Source organism: Trachurus trachurus, assembly GCF_905171665.1.
Source record: "Trachurus trachurus genome assembly, chromosome: 8".
NCBI classification, from domain to species: Eukaryota; Metazoa; Chordata; class Actinopteri; order Carangiformes; family Carangidae; genus Trachurus; species Trachurus trachurus.
Window position 1 is genome coordinate 552,652 of NC_139905.1, and position 24,174 is coordinate 576,825.

Genomic DNA, 24,174 nt, shown 5'->3' on the forward strand with positions numbered 1-24,174 from the left:
ATGGGTCAGCGTAGAGAAGCTTGACGTGCTAGCAACAGTAACTAAGGGGGGGCGGGGCTTTGTTTTCCTGTCCACACATGAAGCTGAAACCTTCGGTTACAAAAACCTCTGGTTTCAGGAGCCACGACTGGATAGACAGGATGGAGCTTTATCATTAAACACACGGTTTCTAAAACACCCGGGTTGGTGTGGACTATTAGTCCAGTCATTTTAGGCCAAAAAAGGGGTCAACGTTAAACAAATTGCAACAGAAGCAAACCCAACTGATTTTGTATCCTCAAAAAGCAAAAATATAATTTGCGTGATGTTTGTAAATTTGTTGTGCAAAAAGCTAGAAAAGAGACTAAAAGGAGATGTATATCTGTTGTGGGAGTTAAACTATGGAATGATGCTAACCTGGACTTAAGAATGTCCAGTTCATTTTTGGTTTACAAAAAAAGGGTATGCAGGGCAATTTTTGAAGGCTACAAATGTTAATGTTTATTTGTTTTTGTTGTTTTGTTTTTGTTTTTTCTGATATTTAAAAATGGATTTACCACTGTATATTTAAATACTGGTAACCTTTTCTGGTTTAGTTTTGCTTTTATGTTTGTTTGTTTTCTTGCTTGTTTGTTTGTTTGTTTTTCATATTGTAACAATGTTGGGTAGCTTTATTTATTTTTTTGTTTTGTTTTGTTTGTTTGTTTTTTGTTTGTTTTTGTTTTTTTTCTCTGCTATTTAAAAATGTATCTACTACAATATATTTAAATACTGGTAACCTTATTGGTTCGTTTTTTTTTGTTTGTTTGTTTGTTTGTTTTTTTCCTCTGGTTTAGTTTAGTTTGTTCATTAGCTTGTTTGTTTGTTAGTTGTTGTTTTATGTTTGTGTTTTATGTTTTATATGGTAAAAATGCTGGGTAGCTTAATTTGGTATGTAGGACAGGCATTAATATAAGCATCATGCTTCTGCCTGTGCCTTTTCAGTCACTATTTTGTCGATAATGTTTTGTGTCGATAAGGTTATTGTGTGATGCGACTGAATAAATAATTTCAATCAATCAATCTAAAAAACATGTCCTGAGTGAGGGAAAAAAAGCCCAGAAGAATCCCATTAGGGGAAAGTTTAGAAAAAGACCCAAACATATCCCATTTATACGCATATAAAAAAATGTTTTCACATGAATAGGGTAACATTTTTAACCTTTAGATATCTCCATGAAAATTACTGAGTTGATTACTTACATTAAGACAAACAAAAAATGTATTACAAGTTTTTTGAAATTCTTTGTTAACATGAGCAAATTTGCATAAATCTGCATACATTTGCATAAATTGCACCGTTTTGACGGCACATGTTTATATGAAGTTGCTGTGGTGGTACCAGCTTGAAAACTGGAATGAGTTGACTCCATCGGTCAACCAACAAGAAACCATTTAAATTTGTGACAGGATGTGTAGATGTGTTAGTCTGGTAGGATCAAGTCTCTTCATTGATTATTAAGATGATAGATTATTGATAGATGTGTTAGTCAGGTTGGTCTCACCTGCAGGAGGCCGGAGGGTTCAGGTTCACACTGGTCTGAGGTCTGTTTCACCTCCACCATCACTTTACCCTCTACACACACACACACACACACACACACACACACACACACACACACACACACACACACACACACACACACACACACACACACACACACACACACACACACACACACAGTAACACACACACACACACACACACACACACACACACACACACACACACACACACACAGTAACACACACACAGTAACACACACACACACACACACACACACACACAGTAACACACACACACACACACACACACACACACACACACAGTAACACACACAGTAACACACACACACACACACAGTAACACACACACAGTAACACACACACACACACACACACACACACACACAGTAACACACACACACACACACACACACACAGTAACACACACACAGTAACACACACACACACACACACAGTAACACACACACACACACACACACACACACACAGTAACACACACACACACACACACACACAGTAACACACACACACACACACACACACACACACACACACACACACACAGTAACACACACACACACACAGTAACACACACACACACACACACACACACACACACACACACACAGTAACACACACACACACACACACACACACACACACACACACAGTAACACACACAGTAACACACACACACACACACACACACACACACACACAGTAACACACACACACACACACACACACACAGTAACACACACACACACACAGTAACACACACACACACACACACACACACACACACACACACAGTAACACACACACACACACACACACACACACACACACACACACACACAGTAACACACACACACACACACACACACACACAGTAACACACACACACACACAGTAACACACACACACACACACACACACACACACACACACAGTAACACACACACACACACACACACACACAGTAACACACACACACACACACACACACACACACACACAGTAACACACACACACACACACACACACACACACACAGTAACACACACACACACACAGTAACACACACACACACACACACACACACACACAGTAACACACACACACACACACACACACACACACAGTAACACACACACACACACAGTAACACACACACACACAGTAACACACACACACACACACACACACACACACACACACAGTAACACACACACACACAGTAACACACACACACACACACACACACACACAGTAACACACACACACACACACACACACACACACAGTAACACACACACACACACAGTAACACACACACACACACACACACACACACACACACAGTAACACACACACACACACACACACAGTAACACACACACACACACACACACACACACACACAGTAACACACACACACACACAGTAACACACACACACACACAGTAACACACACACACACAGTAACACACACACACACACAGTAACACACACACACACAGTAACACACACACACACACACACACACACACACAGTAACACACACACACACAGTAACACACACACACACACACACACACACACAGTAACACACACACACACACACACACACACACACCAGACACACACACACACACACACACACACACAGTAACACACACACACACACACACACACACAGTAACACAGTAACACACACACACACACACACACACCAGACACACACACACACACACACACACACACAGTAACACACACACACACACACACACACACCAGACACACACACACACACACACACACACACACACACACACACACAGTAACACAGAAACACACACACAGTAACACAGTAACACACACACAGTAACACACACACACACACAGTAACACACACACACACACACACAGTAACACACACACACACACACACAGTAACACACACACACACAGTAACACACACACACACACACACACACACACAGTAACACACACACACACACACACACACACACACACACCAGACACACACAGTAACACACACACACACACAGTAACACACACACACAGTAACACACACACACACACACACACACACACACACACACACACACACACACACACACAGTAACACACACACACAGTAACACACACACAGTAACACACACACAGAAACACACACACACACACACACACACACACAGTAACACACACACACAGTAACACACACACAGTAACACACACACAGTAACACACACACACACACACACACACACACACACACAGTAACACACACACACACAGTAACACACACACACACACACACACACACACACACACACACACACCAGACACACACACACACACACAGTAACACACACACACACACACACACACACACACACACACACACACACACACACACACACAGTAACACACACACAGTAACACACACACACACACACACACACACACACAGTAACACACACACACACACACACACACACACACACACACAGTAACACACACAGTAACACACACACACACACACAGTAACACACACACAGTAACACACACACACACACACACACACACACACACAGTAACACACACACACACACACACACACACACACACACAGTAACACACACACAGTAACACACACACACACACACACAGTAACACACACACACACACACACACACACACACAGTAACACACACACACACACACACACACAGTAACACACACACACACACACACACACACACACACACACACAGTAACACACACACACACACAGTAACACACACACACACACACACACACACACACACACACACACAGTAACACACACACACACACACACACACACACACACACACAGTAACACACACAGTAACACACACACACACACACACACACACACACACACAGTAACACACACACACACACACACACACACAGTAACACACACACACACACAGTAACACACACACACACACACACACACACACACACACAGTAACACACACACACACACACACACACACACACACACACACACACACACACAGTAACACACACACACACACACACACACACACAGTAACACACACACACACACACACAGTAACACACACACACACACACACACACACACACACACACAGTAACACACACACACACACACACACACACAGTAACACACACACACACACACACACACACACACACAGTAACACACACACACACACACACACACACACACACAGTAACACACACACACACACAGTAACACACACACACACACACACACACACACACAGTAACACACACACACACACACACACACACACACACACAGTAACACACACACACACACAGTAACACACACACACACAGTAACACACACACACACACACACACACACACACACACACAGTAACACACACACACACAGTAACACACACACACACACACACACACACACAGTAACACACACACACACACACACACACACACAGTAACACACACACACACACAGTAACACACACACACACACACACACACACACACACACAGTAACACACACACACACACACACACAGTAACACACACACACACACACACACACACACACACAGTAACACACACACACACACAGTAACACACACACACACACAGTAACACACACACACACAGTAACACACACACACACACAGTAACACACACACACACACAGTAACACACACACACACACACACACACACACACAGTAACACACACACACACAGTAACACACACACACACACACACACACACACAGTAACACACACACACACACACACACACACACACCAGACACACACACACACACACACACACACACAGTAACACACACACACACACACACACACACAGTAACACAGTAACACACACACACACACACACACACCAGACACACACACACACACACACACACACACAGTAACACACACACACACACACACACACACCAGACACACACACACACACACACACACACACACACACACACACACAGTAACACAGTAACACACACACAGTAACACAGTAACACACACACAGTAACACAGTAACACACACACACACACAGTAACACACACACACACACACACAGTAACACACACACACACACACACAGTAACACACACACACACAGTAACACACACACACACACACACACACACACAGTAACACACACACACACACACACACACACACACACACACACCAGACACACACAGTAACACACACACACACACACACACACACACACACACACACACACACACACACACACACAGTAACACACACACACAGTAACACACACACAGTAACACACACACAGTAACACACACACACACACACACACACACACAGTAACACACACACACAGTAACACACACACAGTAACACACACACAGTAACACACACACACACACACACACACACACACAGTAACACACACACACACAGTAACACACACACACACACACACACACACACACACACACACACACCAGACACACACACACACACACAGTAACACACACACACACACACACACACACACACACACACACAGTAACACAGTAACACACACACACACACACACACACACACACACACACAGTAACACAGTAACACACACACACACACACACACAGTAACACAGTAACACACACACAGTAACACACACACACACACACACACACACACACACACACAGTAACACAGTAACACACACACACACACACACACACAGTAACACAGTAACACACACACACACACACACACACAGTAACACACACACACACACACACACACAGTAACACACACACACACACACAGTAACACACACACACACACACACACACACACCAGACACACACACACACACACACACACACACACAGTAACACACACACACACACACACACACACACCAGACACACACACACACACACACACACACACACACACACACACACACACACACACACACACACACACACACACACACAGTAACACAGTAACACACACACAGTAACACAGTAACACACACACACACACACACACACAGTAACACACACACAGTAACACACACACACACACACACACACACACACACACACAGTAACACAGTAACACACACACACACACACACACAGTAACACACACACACACACACACACACACACCAGACACACACACACACACACACACACACACACACACACACACACACACACACCAGACACACACACACACACACACACACACAGTAACACACACACACACACACACACACACACACACACACACACAGTAACACAGTAACACACACACACACACACACACACACACACAGTAACACAGTAACACACACACAGTAACACACACACACACACACACACACACACACACACACACACACCAGACACACACACACACACACACACACACACACAGTAACACACACACACACACACACACACACACCAGACACACACACACACACACACACACACACACACACACACACACACACACACACACACAGTAACACAGTAACACACACACAGTAACACAGTAACACACACACACACACACACACACACACACACACACACACAGTAACACAGTAACACACACACACACACACACACACAGTAACACACACACACACACACACACACAGTAACACACACACACACACACACACACACACACACACACCAGACACACACACACACACACACACACAGTAACACACACACACACACAGTAACACACACACACACACACACACACCAGACACACACACACACACACACACACACAGTAACACACACACACACACAGTAACACACACACACACACACACACACAGTAACACACACACACACACAGTAACACACACACACACACACACACACACACACAGTAACACACACACACACACACACACACACACACCAGACACACACACACACACACACACACACACACCAGACACACACAGTAACACACACACACATACAACGACACACGACGACGAGCTGACAGAGCAACACAACCAACACACCGACACAACGACACACCGACACAACGACACAACGACACAACGACACAACCAACACACCGACACAACGACACAACGACACAACGACACAACCAACACACCGACACAACGACACAACGACACAACCAACACAACCAACACAACCAACACACCAACACAACGACACAACGACACAACGACACAACCAACACAACCAACACAACCAACACACCGACACACCAACACACCGACACAACGACACAACGACACAACGACACAACGACACAACCAACACACCGACACAACGACACAACGACACAACCAACACAACGACACAACGACACAACGACACAACGACACAACCAACACACCGACACAACGACACAACGACACAACGACACAACGACACAACGACACAACCAACACAACGACACAACGACACAACCAACACACCGACACAACGACACAACGACACAACGACACAACGACACAACGACACAACGACACAACCAACACAACGACACAACGACACAACCAACACACCGACACACCGACACAACGACACAACGACACAACCAACACACCGACACAACGACACAACGACACAACCAACACACCGACACAACGACACAACGACACAACGACACAACCAACACACCGACACAACGACACAACGACACAACCAACACAACCAACACAACGACACAACGACACAACCAACACACCGACACAACGACACAACGACACAACGACACAACGACACAACGACACAACCAACACAACCAACACACCGACACAACGACACAACGACACAACGACACAACGACACAACGACACAACGACACAACGACACAACCAACACAACGACACAACGACACAACCAACACACCGACACAACGACACAACGACACAACCAACACAACCAACACACCAACACAACCAACACACCAACACAACGACACAACGACACAACGACACAACGACACAACGACACAACGACACAACCAACACACCGACACAACGACACAACGACACAACGACACAACCAACACACCGACACAACGACACAACGACACAACGACACAACCAACACACCGACACAACGACACAACGACACAACCAACACAACCAACACAACGACACAACGACACAACCAACACACCGACACAACGACACAACGACACAACGACACAACGACACAACGACACAACCAACACACCGACACAACGACACAACGACACAACGACACAACGACACAACCAACACAACCAACACACCGACACAACGACACAACGACACAACGACACAACGACACAACGACACAACGACACAACGACACAACCAACACAACGACACAACGACACAACCAACACACCGACACAACGACACAACGACACAACCAACACAACCAACACACCAACACAACCAACACACCAACACAACGACACAACGACACAACGACACAACGACACAACGACACAACGACACAACGACACAACGACACAACGACACAACCAAAGAGTTGATATTCCTGTGTTTATGACACAAACAGTAGCTCCGACTGCACCTGAACACACCGAGCGTCAACTTGGGTCTCGCGCGAGACTCCGGGAGACTTTGAATTAGATCTAGTTTTACAAACATGTCGGCTTGTTGAAGTAAATAAACTTCTCGGTGCATGTTTGAGTCTCCATCTGACGCTGTCTGTGGAAAAATCCGCTACCATTCATTGCTGCCGTGGCGATGTGGGGACAGACACAACTACCGCAAAACAGGAGCAATTAAACTGAAAATCTTCAGATTCCTTCTTTGAGACCTAAAAGGTTAGGAAAATACACCCCGAGTTGAATTTGCCTTTAAGATGATGATTCAAACCTTCTCATTGTTGTCTGTAGTTTTTCTGTAGCTGATGAAAATAATTTGATCAGAGTGTCAGACTCTCTGTCTTCAGTCTGACTCTGTCTCTTCTCTCTCAGCAGATCGTGGTCTGCAGGAGGTTTTGGATCAACATAAGATCAGTCTGAGGAGCAGATGTGAACGAGTGACTGAAGGAACTGAGGGAACAGGAAGTGGAACAGGAAGTGGAACCCTCCTCAACAGGATCTACACTGAGCTCTACATCACAGAGGGACAGAGTGAAGAAGTTAATACCCAACATGAGGTGAGACAGCTGGAGACAACGTCCAAGAAGAAGACCCTCCATGACACTCCAATCAAGTGCAACGACATCTTTAAAGACATACCTGTCCAACAGAGAGAGGACGTCTCTACGGTCTCACCTGTCCAACAGAGAGAGGACGTCTCTACGGTCTCACCTGTCCAACAGAGAGAGGACGTCTCTACGGTCTCACCTGTCCAACAGAGAGAGGACGTCTCTACGGTCTCACCTGTCCAACAGAGAGAGGACGTCTCTACGGTCTCACCTGTCCAACAGAGAGAGGACGTCTCTACGGTCTCACCTGTCCAACAGAGAGAGGACGTCTCTACGGTCTCACCTGTCCAACAGAGAGAGGACGTCTCTACGGTCTCAAATGTCCAACAGAGACCCATCAGAGTGGTTCTGACCAACGGCGTCGCTGGCGTTGGAAAAACCTTCTCGGTGCAGAAGTTCACTCTGGACTGGGCCGAGGGCTTGGAGAACCAAGATGTCAGTCTGCTGGTTCTGCTTTCGTTCAGGGAGCTGAACCTGATCAGAGATCAGCGGTTGAGTCTTCTCAGGCTGCTCCATGTTTTCCATCCAACATTACAGAAGGTCACAGCAGAGCAGCTGGCTGTCTGTAAACTTCTCTTCATCTTTGACGGCCTGGATGAAAGCCGACTGTCACTGAACTTCAACAACAGGGAGGTTGTGTCTGATGTCACACAGACGTCATCAGTCAACGTGCTGCTGACAAACCTCATCCAGGGGAATCTGCTTCCCTCGGCTCTGGTCTGGATCACCTCCAGACCTGCAGCAGCCAATCAGATCCCTCCTACATGTGTTGACAGGGTAACAGAGGTCCGAGGCTTCACTGACGCCCAGAAGGAGGAGTACTTCAGGAGGAGGTCCAGTGATGAAGATCTGTCCAGAAGAATCATCTCACACATCAAGACGTCCAGGACCCTCCACATCATGTGTCAAGTCCCAGTCTTCTGCTGGATCAGTGCTACAGTTCTGGAGCACATGTTGACCACAGACCAGAGAGGAGAGCTGCCCAAGACCACGACTGACCTGTTCTCACACTTCCTGCTGGTCCAGACAAAGAGGAAGAACAACAAGTACGGTGAAGGACATGAGACGAGTCCACAGGAGCTGACGGAGGCCGACAGGGAAGTTCTTCTGAAGCTGGGGAGGCTGGCGTTGGAACAGCTGGAGGAAGGAAACATCATGTTCTACCAAGAAGACCTGGAGCAGTGTGGTCTGGATGTCACAGAGGCCTTGGTGAACTCAGGACTCTGTACTGAGATCTTCAAAAGAGAGAGTGTGATCTTCCAGAAAACAGTCTACTGCTTTGTTCATCTGAGTGTTCAGGAGTTTCTGGCTGCAGTCTACATGCTCCACTGTTTCACCAACAGCAACACACAGGTCCTGAAGAACTTCCTGTGGATACATGATGATTTAACTCTGGTTAACTTCCTGCAGGGAACCCTGGATGTCTTCCTGCAGAGAGCCATGCAGAAATCCCTCTGGAGTAGAAACGGTCACCTGGACCTGTTTGTTCGCTTCCTTCATGGCCTCTCTCTGGAGTCCAACCAGAGGCTGTTAGGAGGTCTGCTGGGTCAGACAGACAACAGTCCAGAAACCATCCAGAGAACCATCAACAACCTGAAGAAGATGAAGACTGAGGACAGTGATGACAGTGATGAAATCTCTCCTGACAGAAGCATCAACATCTTCCACTGTCTGACGGAGATGAAGGACCAGTCAGTTCATCAGGAGATCCAGCAGTTCCTGGAGTCAGAGAACAGATCAGAGAAGGAACTCTCTGAGATCCAGTGTTCAGCTCTGGCCTACATGCTGCAGATGTCAGAGCAGGTTCTGGACCAGTTGGACCTGAAGAAGTACAACACATCAGAGGAGGGACGACGGAGACTGATCCCAGCTGTGAGGAACTGCAGGAAGGCTGAGTGAGTCCAGACATGATCAATAACACCATCAATTAGTTTCTCACACACACACACACACACACACTTGCAGATGTTTCAGTTTGAGCTTCAAGCTGAAGATTAAAGTCCAACAAAGATGGACATGAACAATGTGCAGGTCTGACAGAGTGATGAGGGTTAGGGCTGGGTATTGATCACTGATCACCTGAATCCATCTGATCTCTGATTCACTTTGATTCCTGATTCAACATCATGATTGTGTTTTAGATTTCAGTCCCAACTCCAGTTTGACTTGGACATGAATGAGACGCTCAGAGAACTGATGCTGTAAATTGTTGCATTATTAAAACCATGAATGTTGACATGATGAATGGAGCCAAAGCAGTTCCATTAATGCACTTTCTATTGAACATGAGCAACAGTGGAGTCGTCATGGCAACAGATAGCAGATGCAGCAGCAGCAGCAGCTCCACTGTGTGTAAACAGTCACAGCTGCTTCTTCACATCCTGCACATAGATCTGCTTCCATTCAGCTCCACACAGTTTCTACCTGACTGGACACTTGTTACCTTGGAGTCTAGAGGCTGCTGTGTGTGTGCTGCTAGTGTTGTGTGTTTGTGTGCGCTAACACACCTGTGCTTCACCTGCTGGTTCAGTTGTGGCTGGTTGTGAAGCCGAAGCAGCTGCAGCTCCAGTGTAACAGACTGACTGTGTCATGTTTGTGTGTCCATCATCAGCACAGACACACAAACTGTCAGAAGAGTGAAGGACGATCAAAGCAGCTTCTCTCTCTTTTTACTCATCAACCATCTCAGTCACTGTGCAGCCGCCAGCTCTCACACACTTTTAAGGTGGAATGTTTTCTTGTGTGCTGCTCAGTGACCCATGGAAATCAATCAGTCCACCTTAAACGTCACCATGACAACTTGGAGCGTGTCCTTAGTGTGGATTAGATCTGTGCAGGACACACACTTTAGTGGTCAGATCTTCTGACTAAAGATGTTTCTACATTTCACCTTGATTTTCTTTGACTTCATTTCATGTTTGGAGAAAATCAGTGTGTGTGAGCGTTGTTCAGGTGACACCTGCAGCTCTACACCTGAGCTCACCTGACCACATCTACCTGTGTCGGCCGCAGGAGCCTGGATTAAACATCCATCTGGGCTTTGATGAATGGATGTTGGAGGATTCAAGAGGAGGTGGATCTGAATCTGAATGGGTTTTTCCAGCCCAGCCCTGATGAGGATTATTGTTTCATGTCCAACACAAAGAGAGAAGATGAACTGAACCAGAGTGTGAAGAGCACATGTTGATCACATGATGACATGTTGTGTGTGTTTAGTACAAATTGTCTGATTTTACTCTCACACATTTTGTTTCTTCTCTAATCACAGACTTGTTGGTTGTGGACTCTCAGAGATTCACTGTGAAGTCGTTGCCTCAGCTCTGAAGTCCAGCCCCTCCCACCTGACACACCTGGACCTGAGTGAGAACCCCCTGTATGATTCATCAGTGAAGCTTCTGTGTGCTGGACTGGAGAGTCCAAACTGTAGACTGGAGACTCTGAGGTGAGTTCACTGACTGGAGCTGTTGTAGTTGTTTGAAGCTTCAGCTTCTCATTGGTTCATACATGTCAGGATTTGTGTGTGAGGATTTTTCTCAAGAAGCTGAAGAGAGAAAACAGTTGAGATGAGTCCAGAGAGAAGAAGGTGAGAGCAGTCGTAGTGTTTGTGATTCAGAGCAGCAGAGAACGAGCTCAGCTTCTACAACTGTTGTTTTCAACTCAGACACTTGTTGTTGAACCAACGTGCAGCACTGATCTGAGAGCAGATGTTGAGTTGTGGTCAGAAACACAGCAGCTGGTGGATGTTGTGGAGCTGACAGAACCATGGGAGGAAGCATGAGAGGAAGCAGCTGAGATCCACAGAGCTGGCAGCAGAGGCAGAGGAGGCTGGAAAGCTGCGCTCCAGTGGAGGCTGGCTGTAGGGAGCTGTTGGCAGCTAAAGTCTGCTCCCTGGTAGCTCAACTGGCTGGGAGAGGCTGGAGTGTGAAGCAGGAAGTGAAGAGCACGGCACACACTGCAGCCACTTCCTGTCAATGACTGTGATTGCTGAGAATCAAGGTGAGACAGGTGAGAGCAGAGCTGCTAGTGTTGGTCTTGTTGCTGTTGACATGAAGCAGCTGCAGAGGTAATGCATCTTGAGCGGGATATGTCCTAAAAACAAAAAAACTCTTCTTCTAAATAATCTGTGACAAATTATGTAAAATGAGTCCAGAAACACAGAGTTGTATTAATTCCTCATTTGAGTCCAGATTTATTTTCCTGTTTATTCAGATTTTTATTTTAAAAATCAAAGTTACACCACTTGACACTGGGTTTCATCACGTCATTGACCCCTGTGCTGTTAGTTTATTGATTTAACCCTGATACCAGTTGATCAATGAAGTCATTGATAATAATAATAATAACAGAGAAGAATAAAAATACAAAGTTAGAGACATGAAATAGTACAAATATAAATCAGAGAGTTGTAGTCAGTATTTAGTCCAACAGGTATTGATCAGATATTGATTGTATATTGACAGACTGAGCTGAGGTCAGCAGCAGCTGATGAATTTGTGCTGACATGTGGATGATGTGTAGAAGGCCACATGATGAAGATCCACAACAACACAAGGACAAAGTCCCTCTATTGATTATTGATCAGGACACGTCTGATGAGTTTTTTTTTTTTGTTTTTTTTTATTTAAAAGGGACAATACACATTAATGAACATTCGTACGTGTGCACAAATGTAAATGCGTCAGAGTTAGCAACTTGCTAATTTGCATCCGTAGTCCCTTGGCAGGTAACACACAAACAGACAGAAATGCACAAGAATTATACAATGGTTCACAATCATATACACATTCATACCTATACATAAAGTGCATGTGATCTGTAAAGTGCCTGGTATAAAGTGCCAGTTTCTAAAGTGCAAGTGCAAATTTAAATAGGTAAAGTGCAAGTCTAAATGGATGGATCCAGAATGTGATGGCCCGCAACCGCCGCCTGGGGTGGACCAAGACATTGGAGACTACAGTAGCAGCAGTTATATAAGTGTCATTCACACACATACTTACAGAGTTATCAATTGGCGCATTTCCACTAGCGCGCTTCGGCTCGGCTCGGCGCGGCGCGCTATTTGCGTGTTTCCACTAGCACGCAGTACCTGCAACCAGGTACACTTTTGGTATCACCTCAGCCCTGGTTCCAAGCGAGCCGAAGCGTTACTAAAACGTGACGTCAGCCGACTGCCTTCCACTGATTGGCCGATGAGTGTCGTCACTGGAAACGACGACCGACAACAGAAATGTTCCTGCTGAAGCCTGTTATTACCTACGTGACTTTATTAAGTTTTAATATTTTTTCATGCGAGAAAGTTACTGTTTCGATCCCCATGTGCGGTTAGTTTATCCAAACGACGGCTGTTTAGAAGTTTGCCCCGATGTTTTTGGGAGAAGTGAAGCTCCAGGTCCGAGCAGCGACCGCGACATCATAGAGGCAGCAGCCCGGCTCCTGACGTGCTCCGCCGGCCAGCCTATGATCCTCGCCCCGGCGGAGAAAACGACCGCTAATTAACTTACCCGATGGCTTTTTAGAGGTTTACCACCGGCTGGTTAAACTCTTTTTAGGGGATAAATGTTGGTCTCATTGATGAAATCTAACAATTGTGGCTGTAGCAGCAGTTTGTTTGTGGTTAGACAGAAGAGCAGCACAGCCTTGGGGTCTGTACGCACAGAAAACACCACAGTTACATCAATAAATAAATGTTTTACAATGAACCAGGCCGATCTCAGAGCTGGTAGACTCTCCGGTAAGGCATATTGAACGGTTAAATGCCGTTAACGGGACGAGAGCAGTCAAAACGGCGGTTTAAAGCTAGCTACAGCGAGGGTAGGTTCACTTCCTGTTTACAAAGTAAAAGCACCAATTCTATCGCAATGGCTTTCCTTATGATAAAAGGCAACGGGTATTTTATTTTGTGAAAATAACCGGAAGTGCGTTGCTCACTACGGCTAGCTTTAGTAACGCTGACTTCGTCGAAAAAAAATTGTAAACAGCTGGTATTTAGTCAGATTTTCAACACGGTGGGGATCTAAACGACTACTTTCCCGCCTGAAAATGTTTCAAGTGTTGCTAAAGTTATATATTTACAGAGTTTAGAGCGTTGCTCGGCGCCGTGTAAATGACGTCACGGCGGCACTAGTGATACTCAGTTGTAATGGAAACACAACCAAACCGAGGCCGAGCCGTTCCAAGCCGAGCCGTATCGAGCCGAGCCGTGCTAGTGGAAATGCGCCAAATTAATGTATCTTCTTCTTTTATTTTTTATTCAGATTGGACAGTTGCAGTTTGTCAGAGATCAGCTGTTCTTCTCTGGGCTCAGCTCTGAAGTCCAACCCCTCCCACCTGAGAGAACTGGACCTGAGCAGGAACAAGGACCTGGAGGATTCAGGAGTGAAGGATCTGAGTGGTTTTCTGGAGAGTCCAGACTGTAGACTGGAGACTCTGAGGTCAGTTCACTGACTGTTGTATCTGATCCACCTACAGTGGATTAAAGTGAATTTATAAAAATATACTTTCTTCTGAAAACATTAAATTGAAATAGATTTTTTATTGTGTTTCTATATTTAGATTTTAATGCATCTTGAGCAGGACATGTCCTAAAAACAAAAAACTATTCTTCTAAATAATCTGTGACAAATGATGTAAAATGAGTCCAGAAACACAGAGTTGTATTAATTCCTCATTTGAGTCCAGATTTATTTTCCTCTTTATTCAGATTTGTATCAAAAATCAAAGTTACACCACTTGACACTGGGTTTCATCACGTCATTGACCCCTGTGCTGTTAGTTTTTTTGATTTAACCCTGATACCAGTTGATCAATAAAGTTATTGATAATAATAATAATAACAGGGAAGAAGAAAAACACAAAGTTAGTGACATGAAATGGTACAAATATAAATCTGTCTAAAAGAATCAGAATCTCTAAATCAGAGAGTTGTAGTCAGTGTTTAGTCCAACAGGTATTGATCAGATATTGATTGTATATTGACAGACTGAGCTGAGGTCAGCAGCAGCTGATGAATCTGTGCTGACATGTGGATGATGTGTGTAGAAGGCCACATGATGAAGATCCACAAGAACACAAGGACAAAGTCCCTCTATTGATTATTGATCAGGACACATCTGATCAGTTATCAATTCATTGATCTTCTTCTTTTATTCTTTATTCAGATTGCAGGGCTGCTGGTTGTCAGAGATCAGCTGTTCTTCTCTGGTCTCAGCTCTGAAGTCCAACCCCTCCCACCTGAGACACCTGGACCTGAGCTGGAACGAGCTGCAGGATTCAGGAGTGAAGGATCTGAGTGGTTTTCTGGAGAGTCCAGACTGTAGACTGGAGACTCTGAGGTCAGTTCACTGACTGTTACTGTTGTAGATCTTAGATCTTTGATCCACAACTGAACCTGATTGATCTTCACTCAGAACTTGAATCATTGACTTTGATTGAATTGATTAATGACATCTGAAATAGTGGTTGTTGAATATTTGCAGTTGTTGTTGTGTGAGAATGATTCTTCAGTTTCAGCTCATTTCACTCAGTGGTCATGAATAATGTCTGTTCACTTCAGTTCAACCTTCACACACACTCGTATTTCTCTCAGTCAGACGACTCATGTTTTCTAGAAACTCTGGAGAAAATGTCCAGTATCAGCTCATCAACTCACTTCATCTCTATCACAACAATGTGCACAAGATCCTCACAACTCATGTTTGGACAAAGACACTGAAATTCACCTGTTGAAGAAAAAACTCTTCTTTCTGATCATCAATGAATTTATCTTCTTCTTTTATTCTTTATTCAGATTGGCCTACTGCAGTTGGTCAGAGATCAACTGTTCTTCTCTGGTCTCAGCTCTGAAGTCCAACCCCTCCCACCTGAGAGAACTGGACCTGAGTGGAAACGACCTGAAGTCTTCAGACGTGAAGGATCTGAGTGGTTTTCTGGAGAGTCCAGACTGTAGACTGGAGACTCTGGGGTCAGTTCACTGACTGTTGTATCTGATCCACCTACAGTGGATTAAAGTGAATTTATAAAAATATACTTCCTTCAGAAAACATTAAATAGAAATAGATTTTTGTCTGTGTTTCTAGTCCTCACCGCAGGCGGCTCCGGTTCAAATCCTGTGTCGGGCAGCCCTTTCCTGCATGTCATTCCCCCTCTCTCTGCCTCCCTCTTTCCTGTCTATCTCTACTGCGTGCAATCAAATAAAGGCAAAAAGCCAAAAAATATACTTAAAAAAAACAAAAAACTCTTCTTCTAAATAATCTGTGACTTGAATTTATCCTTTTCTTTTATTCTTTATTCAGATTGAAAAGCTGCAGTTTGTCAGAGATCAGCTGTTCTTCTCTGGTCTCAGCTCTGAAGTCCAACCCCTCCCACCTGAGAGAACTGGACCTGGGTCAGAACATCCTGCAGGATTCAGGAGTGAAGGATCTGAGTGGTTTTCTGGAGAGTCCAGACTGTAGACTGGAGACTCTGAGGTCAGTTCACTGACTGTTACTGTTGTAGATCTGAGATCTTTGATCAACAACTGAACCTGATTGATCTTCACTCAGAACTTGAATCACTGACTTTGATAGAATTGATTAAAGGGATAGTTCACCCTAGAATGATATTTCGCTCATTATCTACTCACCCTCATGTTGACTAAGGGCTGGAAGAATTATCAGAGTCCACCGTCCCTTCTCTGAGTTACAGGGGGTCTTGGCGTAGCAGTGCATTTCAATGCAACGGTTGCAAAGGGACACCAGAGCTCTTCGTAAAAAAACACACACAAAAAAACATCCAAATACCTCCATGATGCTCGTATGTAATGTCCGTCTTGTGCTGAAGCCCCAAATTGCGTAATTGTCCCGAAAAAAATTAAATAAGTCTATATTTTAAGCTTGTTTGTAGCGGAAGCTTCTCGAAGCTCCTCTTCCTGGTCCGTCCAAATCTCGCGTGATTTGCGCCGGCGTCAGTGCGGTTACTGCGAATCACGCGAGATTTGGACGGACCAGGAAGAGGAGCTTCGAGAAGCTTCCGCTACAAACAAGCTTAAAATATAGACTTATTTAATTTTTTTCGGGACAATTACGCAATTTGGGGCTTCAGCACAAGACGGACATTACATACGAGCATCATGGAGGTATTTGGATGTTTTTTTGTGTGTGTTTTTTTACGAAGAGCTCTGGTGTCCCTTTGCAACCGTTGCATTGAAATGCACTGCTACGCCAAGACCCCCTGTAACTCAGAGAAGGGACGGTGGACTCTGATAATTCTTCCAGCCCTTAGTCAACATGAGGGTGAGTAGATAATGAGCGAAATATCATTCTAGGGTGAACTATCCCTTTAATGACATTTGAAATAGTGGTTGTTGAATATTTGCAGTTGTTGTTGTGTGAGAATGATTCTTCAGTTTCAGCTCTTTTCACTCAGTGGTCATGAATAATGTCTGTTCACTTCAGTTCAACCTTCACACACACTCGTATTTCTCTCAGTCAGACGACTCATGTTTTCTAGAAACTCTGGAGAAAATGTCCAGTATCAGCTCATCAACTCACTTCATCTCTATCACAACAATGTGCACAAGATCCTCACAACTCATGTTTGGACAAAGACTCTGAAATTCACCTGTTGAAGAAAAAACTCTTCTTTCTGATCATCAATGAATTTATCTTCTTCTTTTATTCTTTATTCAGATTGGAGCGCTGCAGGTTGTCAGAGATCAGCTGTTCTTCTCTGGTCTCAGCTCTGAAGTCCAACCCCTCCCACCTGAGACACCTGGACCTGAGCAGGAACAAGAAGCTGCAGGATTCAGGAGTGAAGGATCTGAGTGGTTTTCTGGAGAGTCCAGACTGTAGACTGGAGACTCTGAGGTCAGTTCACTGACTGTTGTATCTGATCCACCTACAGTGGATTAAAGTGAATTTATAAAAATATACTTTCTTCTGAAAACATTAAATTGAAATAGATTTTTTATTGTGTTTCTATATTTAGATTTTAATGCATCTTGAGAAGGACAGGTCTTAAAAACAAAAAACTCTTCTTCTAAATAATCTGTGACAAATGATGTAAAATGAGTCCAGAAACACAGAGTTGTATTAATTCCTCATTTGAGTCCAGATTTATTTTCCTCTTTATTCAGATTTTTATCAAAAATCAAAGTTACACCACTTGACACTGGGTTTCATCACGTCATTGATCCCTGTGCTGTTAGTTTATTGATTTAACCCTGATACGAGTTGATCAATAAAGTTATTGATGATAATAATAATAACAGGGAAGAAGAAAAACACAAAGTTAGTGACATGAAATGGTACAAATATAAATCTGTCTAAAAGAATCAGAATCTCTAAATCAGAGAGTTGTAGTCAGTGTTTAGTCCAACAGGTATTGATCAGATATTGATTGTATATTGACAGACTGAGCTGAGGTCAGCAGCAGCTGATGAATCAGTGCTGACATGTGGATGATGTGTGTAGAAGGCCACATGATGAAGATCCACAAGAACACAAGGACAAAGTCCCTCTATTGATTATTGTTCAGGACTCGTCTGATCAGTTATCAATGAATTGATCTTCTTCTTTTATTCTTTATTCAGATTGCAGGGCTGCTGGTTGTCAGAGATCAGCTGTTCTTCTCTGGTCTCAGCTCTGAAGTCCAACCCCTCCCACCTGAGACACCTGAGACACCTGGACCTGAGTGGAAACAAGCTGCAGGATTCAGGAGTGAAGCATCTGAGTGGTTTTCTGGAGAGTCCAGACTGTAGACTGGAGACTCTGAGGTCAGTTCACTGACTGTTACTGTTGTAGATCTTAGATCTTTGATCCACAACTGAACCTGATTGATCTTCACTCAGAACTTGAATCATTGACTTTGATTGAATTGATGAATGACATTTGAAATAGTGGTTGTTGAATATTTGCAGTTGTTGTTGTGTGAGAATGATTCTTCAGTTTCAGCTCATTTCACTCAGTGGTCATGAATAATGTCTGTTCACTTCAGTTCAACCTTCACACACACTCGTATTTCTCTCAGTCAGACGGCTCATGTTTTCTAGAAACTCTGGAGAAAATGTCCAATATCAGCTCATCAACTCACTTCATCTCTATCACAACAATGTGCACAAGATCCTCACAACTCATGTTTGGACAAAGACTCTGAAATTCACCTATTGAAGAAAAAACTCTTCTTTCTGATCATCAATGAATGTATCTGCTTCTTTTATTCTTTATTCAGATTGGAGCGCTGCAGTTTGTCAGAGATCAGCTGTTCTTCTCTGGTCTCAGCTCTGAAGTCCAACCCCTCCCACCTGAGAGAACTGCACCTGAGGTGGAACAACCTGCAGCCTTCAGATGTGAAGGATCTGAAGGATCTAGTGAAGAGTCCAGGCTGTAGACTGCAGACTGTGAGGTCAGTAGGGGGGCGGAGTCGGTCTGTGCTGCTTTCTGTGCTGCAATCAGAGCAGAGAGAAACAACAGTCAGCCAATCAGAGCAGAAAGACAACAGTCAGCCAATCAGAGCAGAGAGGCAACAGTTAGCCAATCAGAGCAGAGAGAGACAACAGTCAGCCAATCAGAGCAGAGAGAGAGAGACAACAGTCAGCCAATCAAAGCAGAGAGAGACAACAGTCAGCCAATCAGAGCAGAGAGAGAGACAACAGTCAGCCAATCAGAGCAGAGAGAGACAACAGTCAGCCAATCAGAGCAGAGAGAGAGACAACAGTCAGCCAATCAGAGCAGAGACAGACAACAGTCAGCCAATCAGAGCAGAGAGAGACAACAGTCAACCAATCAGAGCAGAGAGAGAGAGAGACAACAGTCAGCCAATCAGAGCAGAGAGAAACAACAGTCAGCCAATCAGAGCAGAGAGAGAGAGACAACCATAGACATATATACATAGACGCCGCATTGGCTGTGGAGCGACGTGCCTACACGCCGCCATATTGGAACAGGACTAACAGAGGCAGCAGTGCATGCAGCTATGGGGAAAAGAGGAACTCCTCAACCTCTAATTCGCTGAATTTTGGACCGATTTCCAAACGGTTTGATTTGTTAAAAACGTCAGACATGTAGGTATGTTACAGGATGCTTGGATATTTTGAAAATGCTGGTTTTACAAATTCTATGTTATCAGCACTGCAGACAAGCTTCGGAAAATATACCAGACTTCGGTGCAGCATGTGGATGTGTTAATAAGGGGAACATAAAAAACAGATCTTGTAGAATCACTATACACAGGTCAGATGTAAGTAAAGGATAATATATTGTGAGCAGGTTGTTATATAGCCTAGTGAAATAAACCCAGGATGGACAGAACCCCACAGCTCTGAGTCCAGGTTCCATTCATAATATAACCAGCTCACTATTATCATCCCGCCTATTACACAGCTGCTTACTGCTGAAATAACTCATTTGAGACAAAATGTTGGTTAAAATGCGACGTTATTAATCTATAAATTACCTCTGAAAAAGAAAACTACCGGCACAGTTTAACAAGCGGCGTCCCTAGCAACGGCCCGGTTGCGTGGTGCTGGTACTGCGGTTGATGAGGGACAGCTGTCTGCTGCCTGTGTTGTGGTTGTGTCCTTGAATTTGTTGCTGTCGTCAGTATCGGTACCGGTACAATCATCCTTGCTGGTGCAGAGCAAAGTGTGTTTTGTGTGTCGTCAGAGCTCTGGAGGGGAGGCTGGCTGGCTGCCCAGCACGAGGCACTAATAATAAGCCTATAATATAATAATATATACCCTTAAAAAAAACTCCTTAAATAAAGACCGGATCTACATATTTATCATGTCAGGCATTTGTTACAAACAAACCCCGTGAAAATAGCTTGACAGTTGAGCGAATTATGATCACTTTTCTATCATACCTCTATGGAAGTAATGCACTGTAGGAGTGAGTAGGCCTGTTCCAAGATGGCCGCCCTGTAGGCACGTCGCTCTAGTGGGAGGCAGCAGTCAATGCGGCGTCTATGTATATATTTCTTGTCTCTCTTGACTCGGCGCTGATGTTGGGTTTTTTTCTTTACTTTGCCGGGTTCGGGTGGCTTCTCTGCTCCACTTGGTGCCGTCTCTACTGTTGTGGAGCAGCGCACATGCGTTGTCCAGTTCTACTCTGACTAAGGTGTATACATGACGGAGAAAATCTAATTCCAATCGCATTATCTGGGTGTCTTAATCGGAGTTCTCAACTCCGATTTCAGTCGGACTAAGGTGTTTACATGCACTTCAGTTATCCAGTTATAGTCGGATTAAGGCAATAATTCGGTTTTTTCAAGTGTCATGTAAACGTACTGAGTCAGCCAATCAGAGCAGAGAGAGAGGCAACAGTCAGCCAATCAGAGCAGAGAGAGAGGCAACAGTCAGCCAATCAGAGCAGAGAGAGAGGCAACAGTCAGCCAATCAGAGCAGAGAGAGACAACAGTCAGCCAATCAGAGCAGAGACAGACAACAGTCAGCCAATCAGAGAAGAGAGAGAGAGAGAGACGATCACCTCTGTCCTCTGCTTCTCTTCTCAGATGGAAACGTCCACGCCTTCCCTCCTGAATCTCCTGAACTGACCTGAGAGCAGCTCCTCTGTCTCTCTCAGAGTCCAGTCCACCATCCTCCCTGTGTGTTCTGGACCTGACAGAGATCATCACTGTCTCTGGACTCATCTGATCCTCTACACACTCTCTGCTGCTCCTGCTCCTCCTCCTCCTCCTCTTCTTCTTCATCCTTCTCCTCTTCCTCCTCTTCCTCCTCCTCCTCTTCTTCCTCCTCTTCCTCCTTGCAGGTTAATGAAGCTGTGACATCATCAGTCAGTTGTGACATCACCGTCTCTTTAAAGGGATAGTTCAACATTTTTGAAAATTGGCCCATCGCCATGATCCCCCTAGTAATAGCAGTAGGTTCGTTACCTTTAATTGTTGGTCCAAGCTGCTTTTAGATCGGGGGAGAAGAATACCGAGCGGCGCAGCTACACTACGGAGGCTAATGGAATTTCTTGGTTTTGCTCATCAAACTCAGCAAATACACAACCAAAAAACTCAAAAACGCTGTGGTGGACAAGTTGTGACCTGCACATTCACCACGCTATGAGATAATAGCGGAAAGTTAAGAGAAGTGAAGCAAATACTCGGAACTACTTTCTTCAGTGAACCACTGGTCGGAGGGACACAGTGTGCGCACCTCAGCCATACGGACGTATCTGCAGTAAACAGGCGCTTTTGAAATCACTCCGCCGAGCAGCCGTCTAGAGTGTAAAGTCCGACTTTGCCTCTAAAACAACTCCATCTCGCAACTTTCCGCTATTATCTCATAGCGTGGTGAATGTGCAGG

General features: G+C 44.7%; 1 protein-coding gene across 1 annotated transcript; it reads left to right on the top strand.

Annotated features, from left to right (window-relative positions):
• On the top strand, positions 1-23,514 carry LOC310989718 (NACHT, LRR and PYD domains-containing protein 14-like; the record flags this gene model as incomplete). The annotated part of the gene is made up of 12 exons (XM_083976865.1): positions 1-4; positions 9,655-9,929; positions 10,218-11,782; positions 13,156-13,329; positions 16,142-16,318; positions 17,045-17,218; positions 17,674-17,847; positions 19,553-19,729; positions 20,455-20,637; positions 21,093-21,266; positions 22,464-22,474; positions 23,444-23,514. 12 exons carry the CDS (start codon positions 1-3, stop codon positions 23,512-23,514), a joined length of 3,159 nt encoding a protein of 1,052 aa, XP_083832991.1.
• Positions 23,515-24,174: the final 660 nt, after the last annotated feature.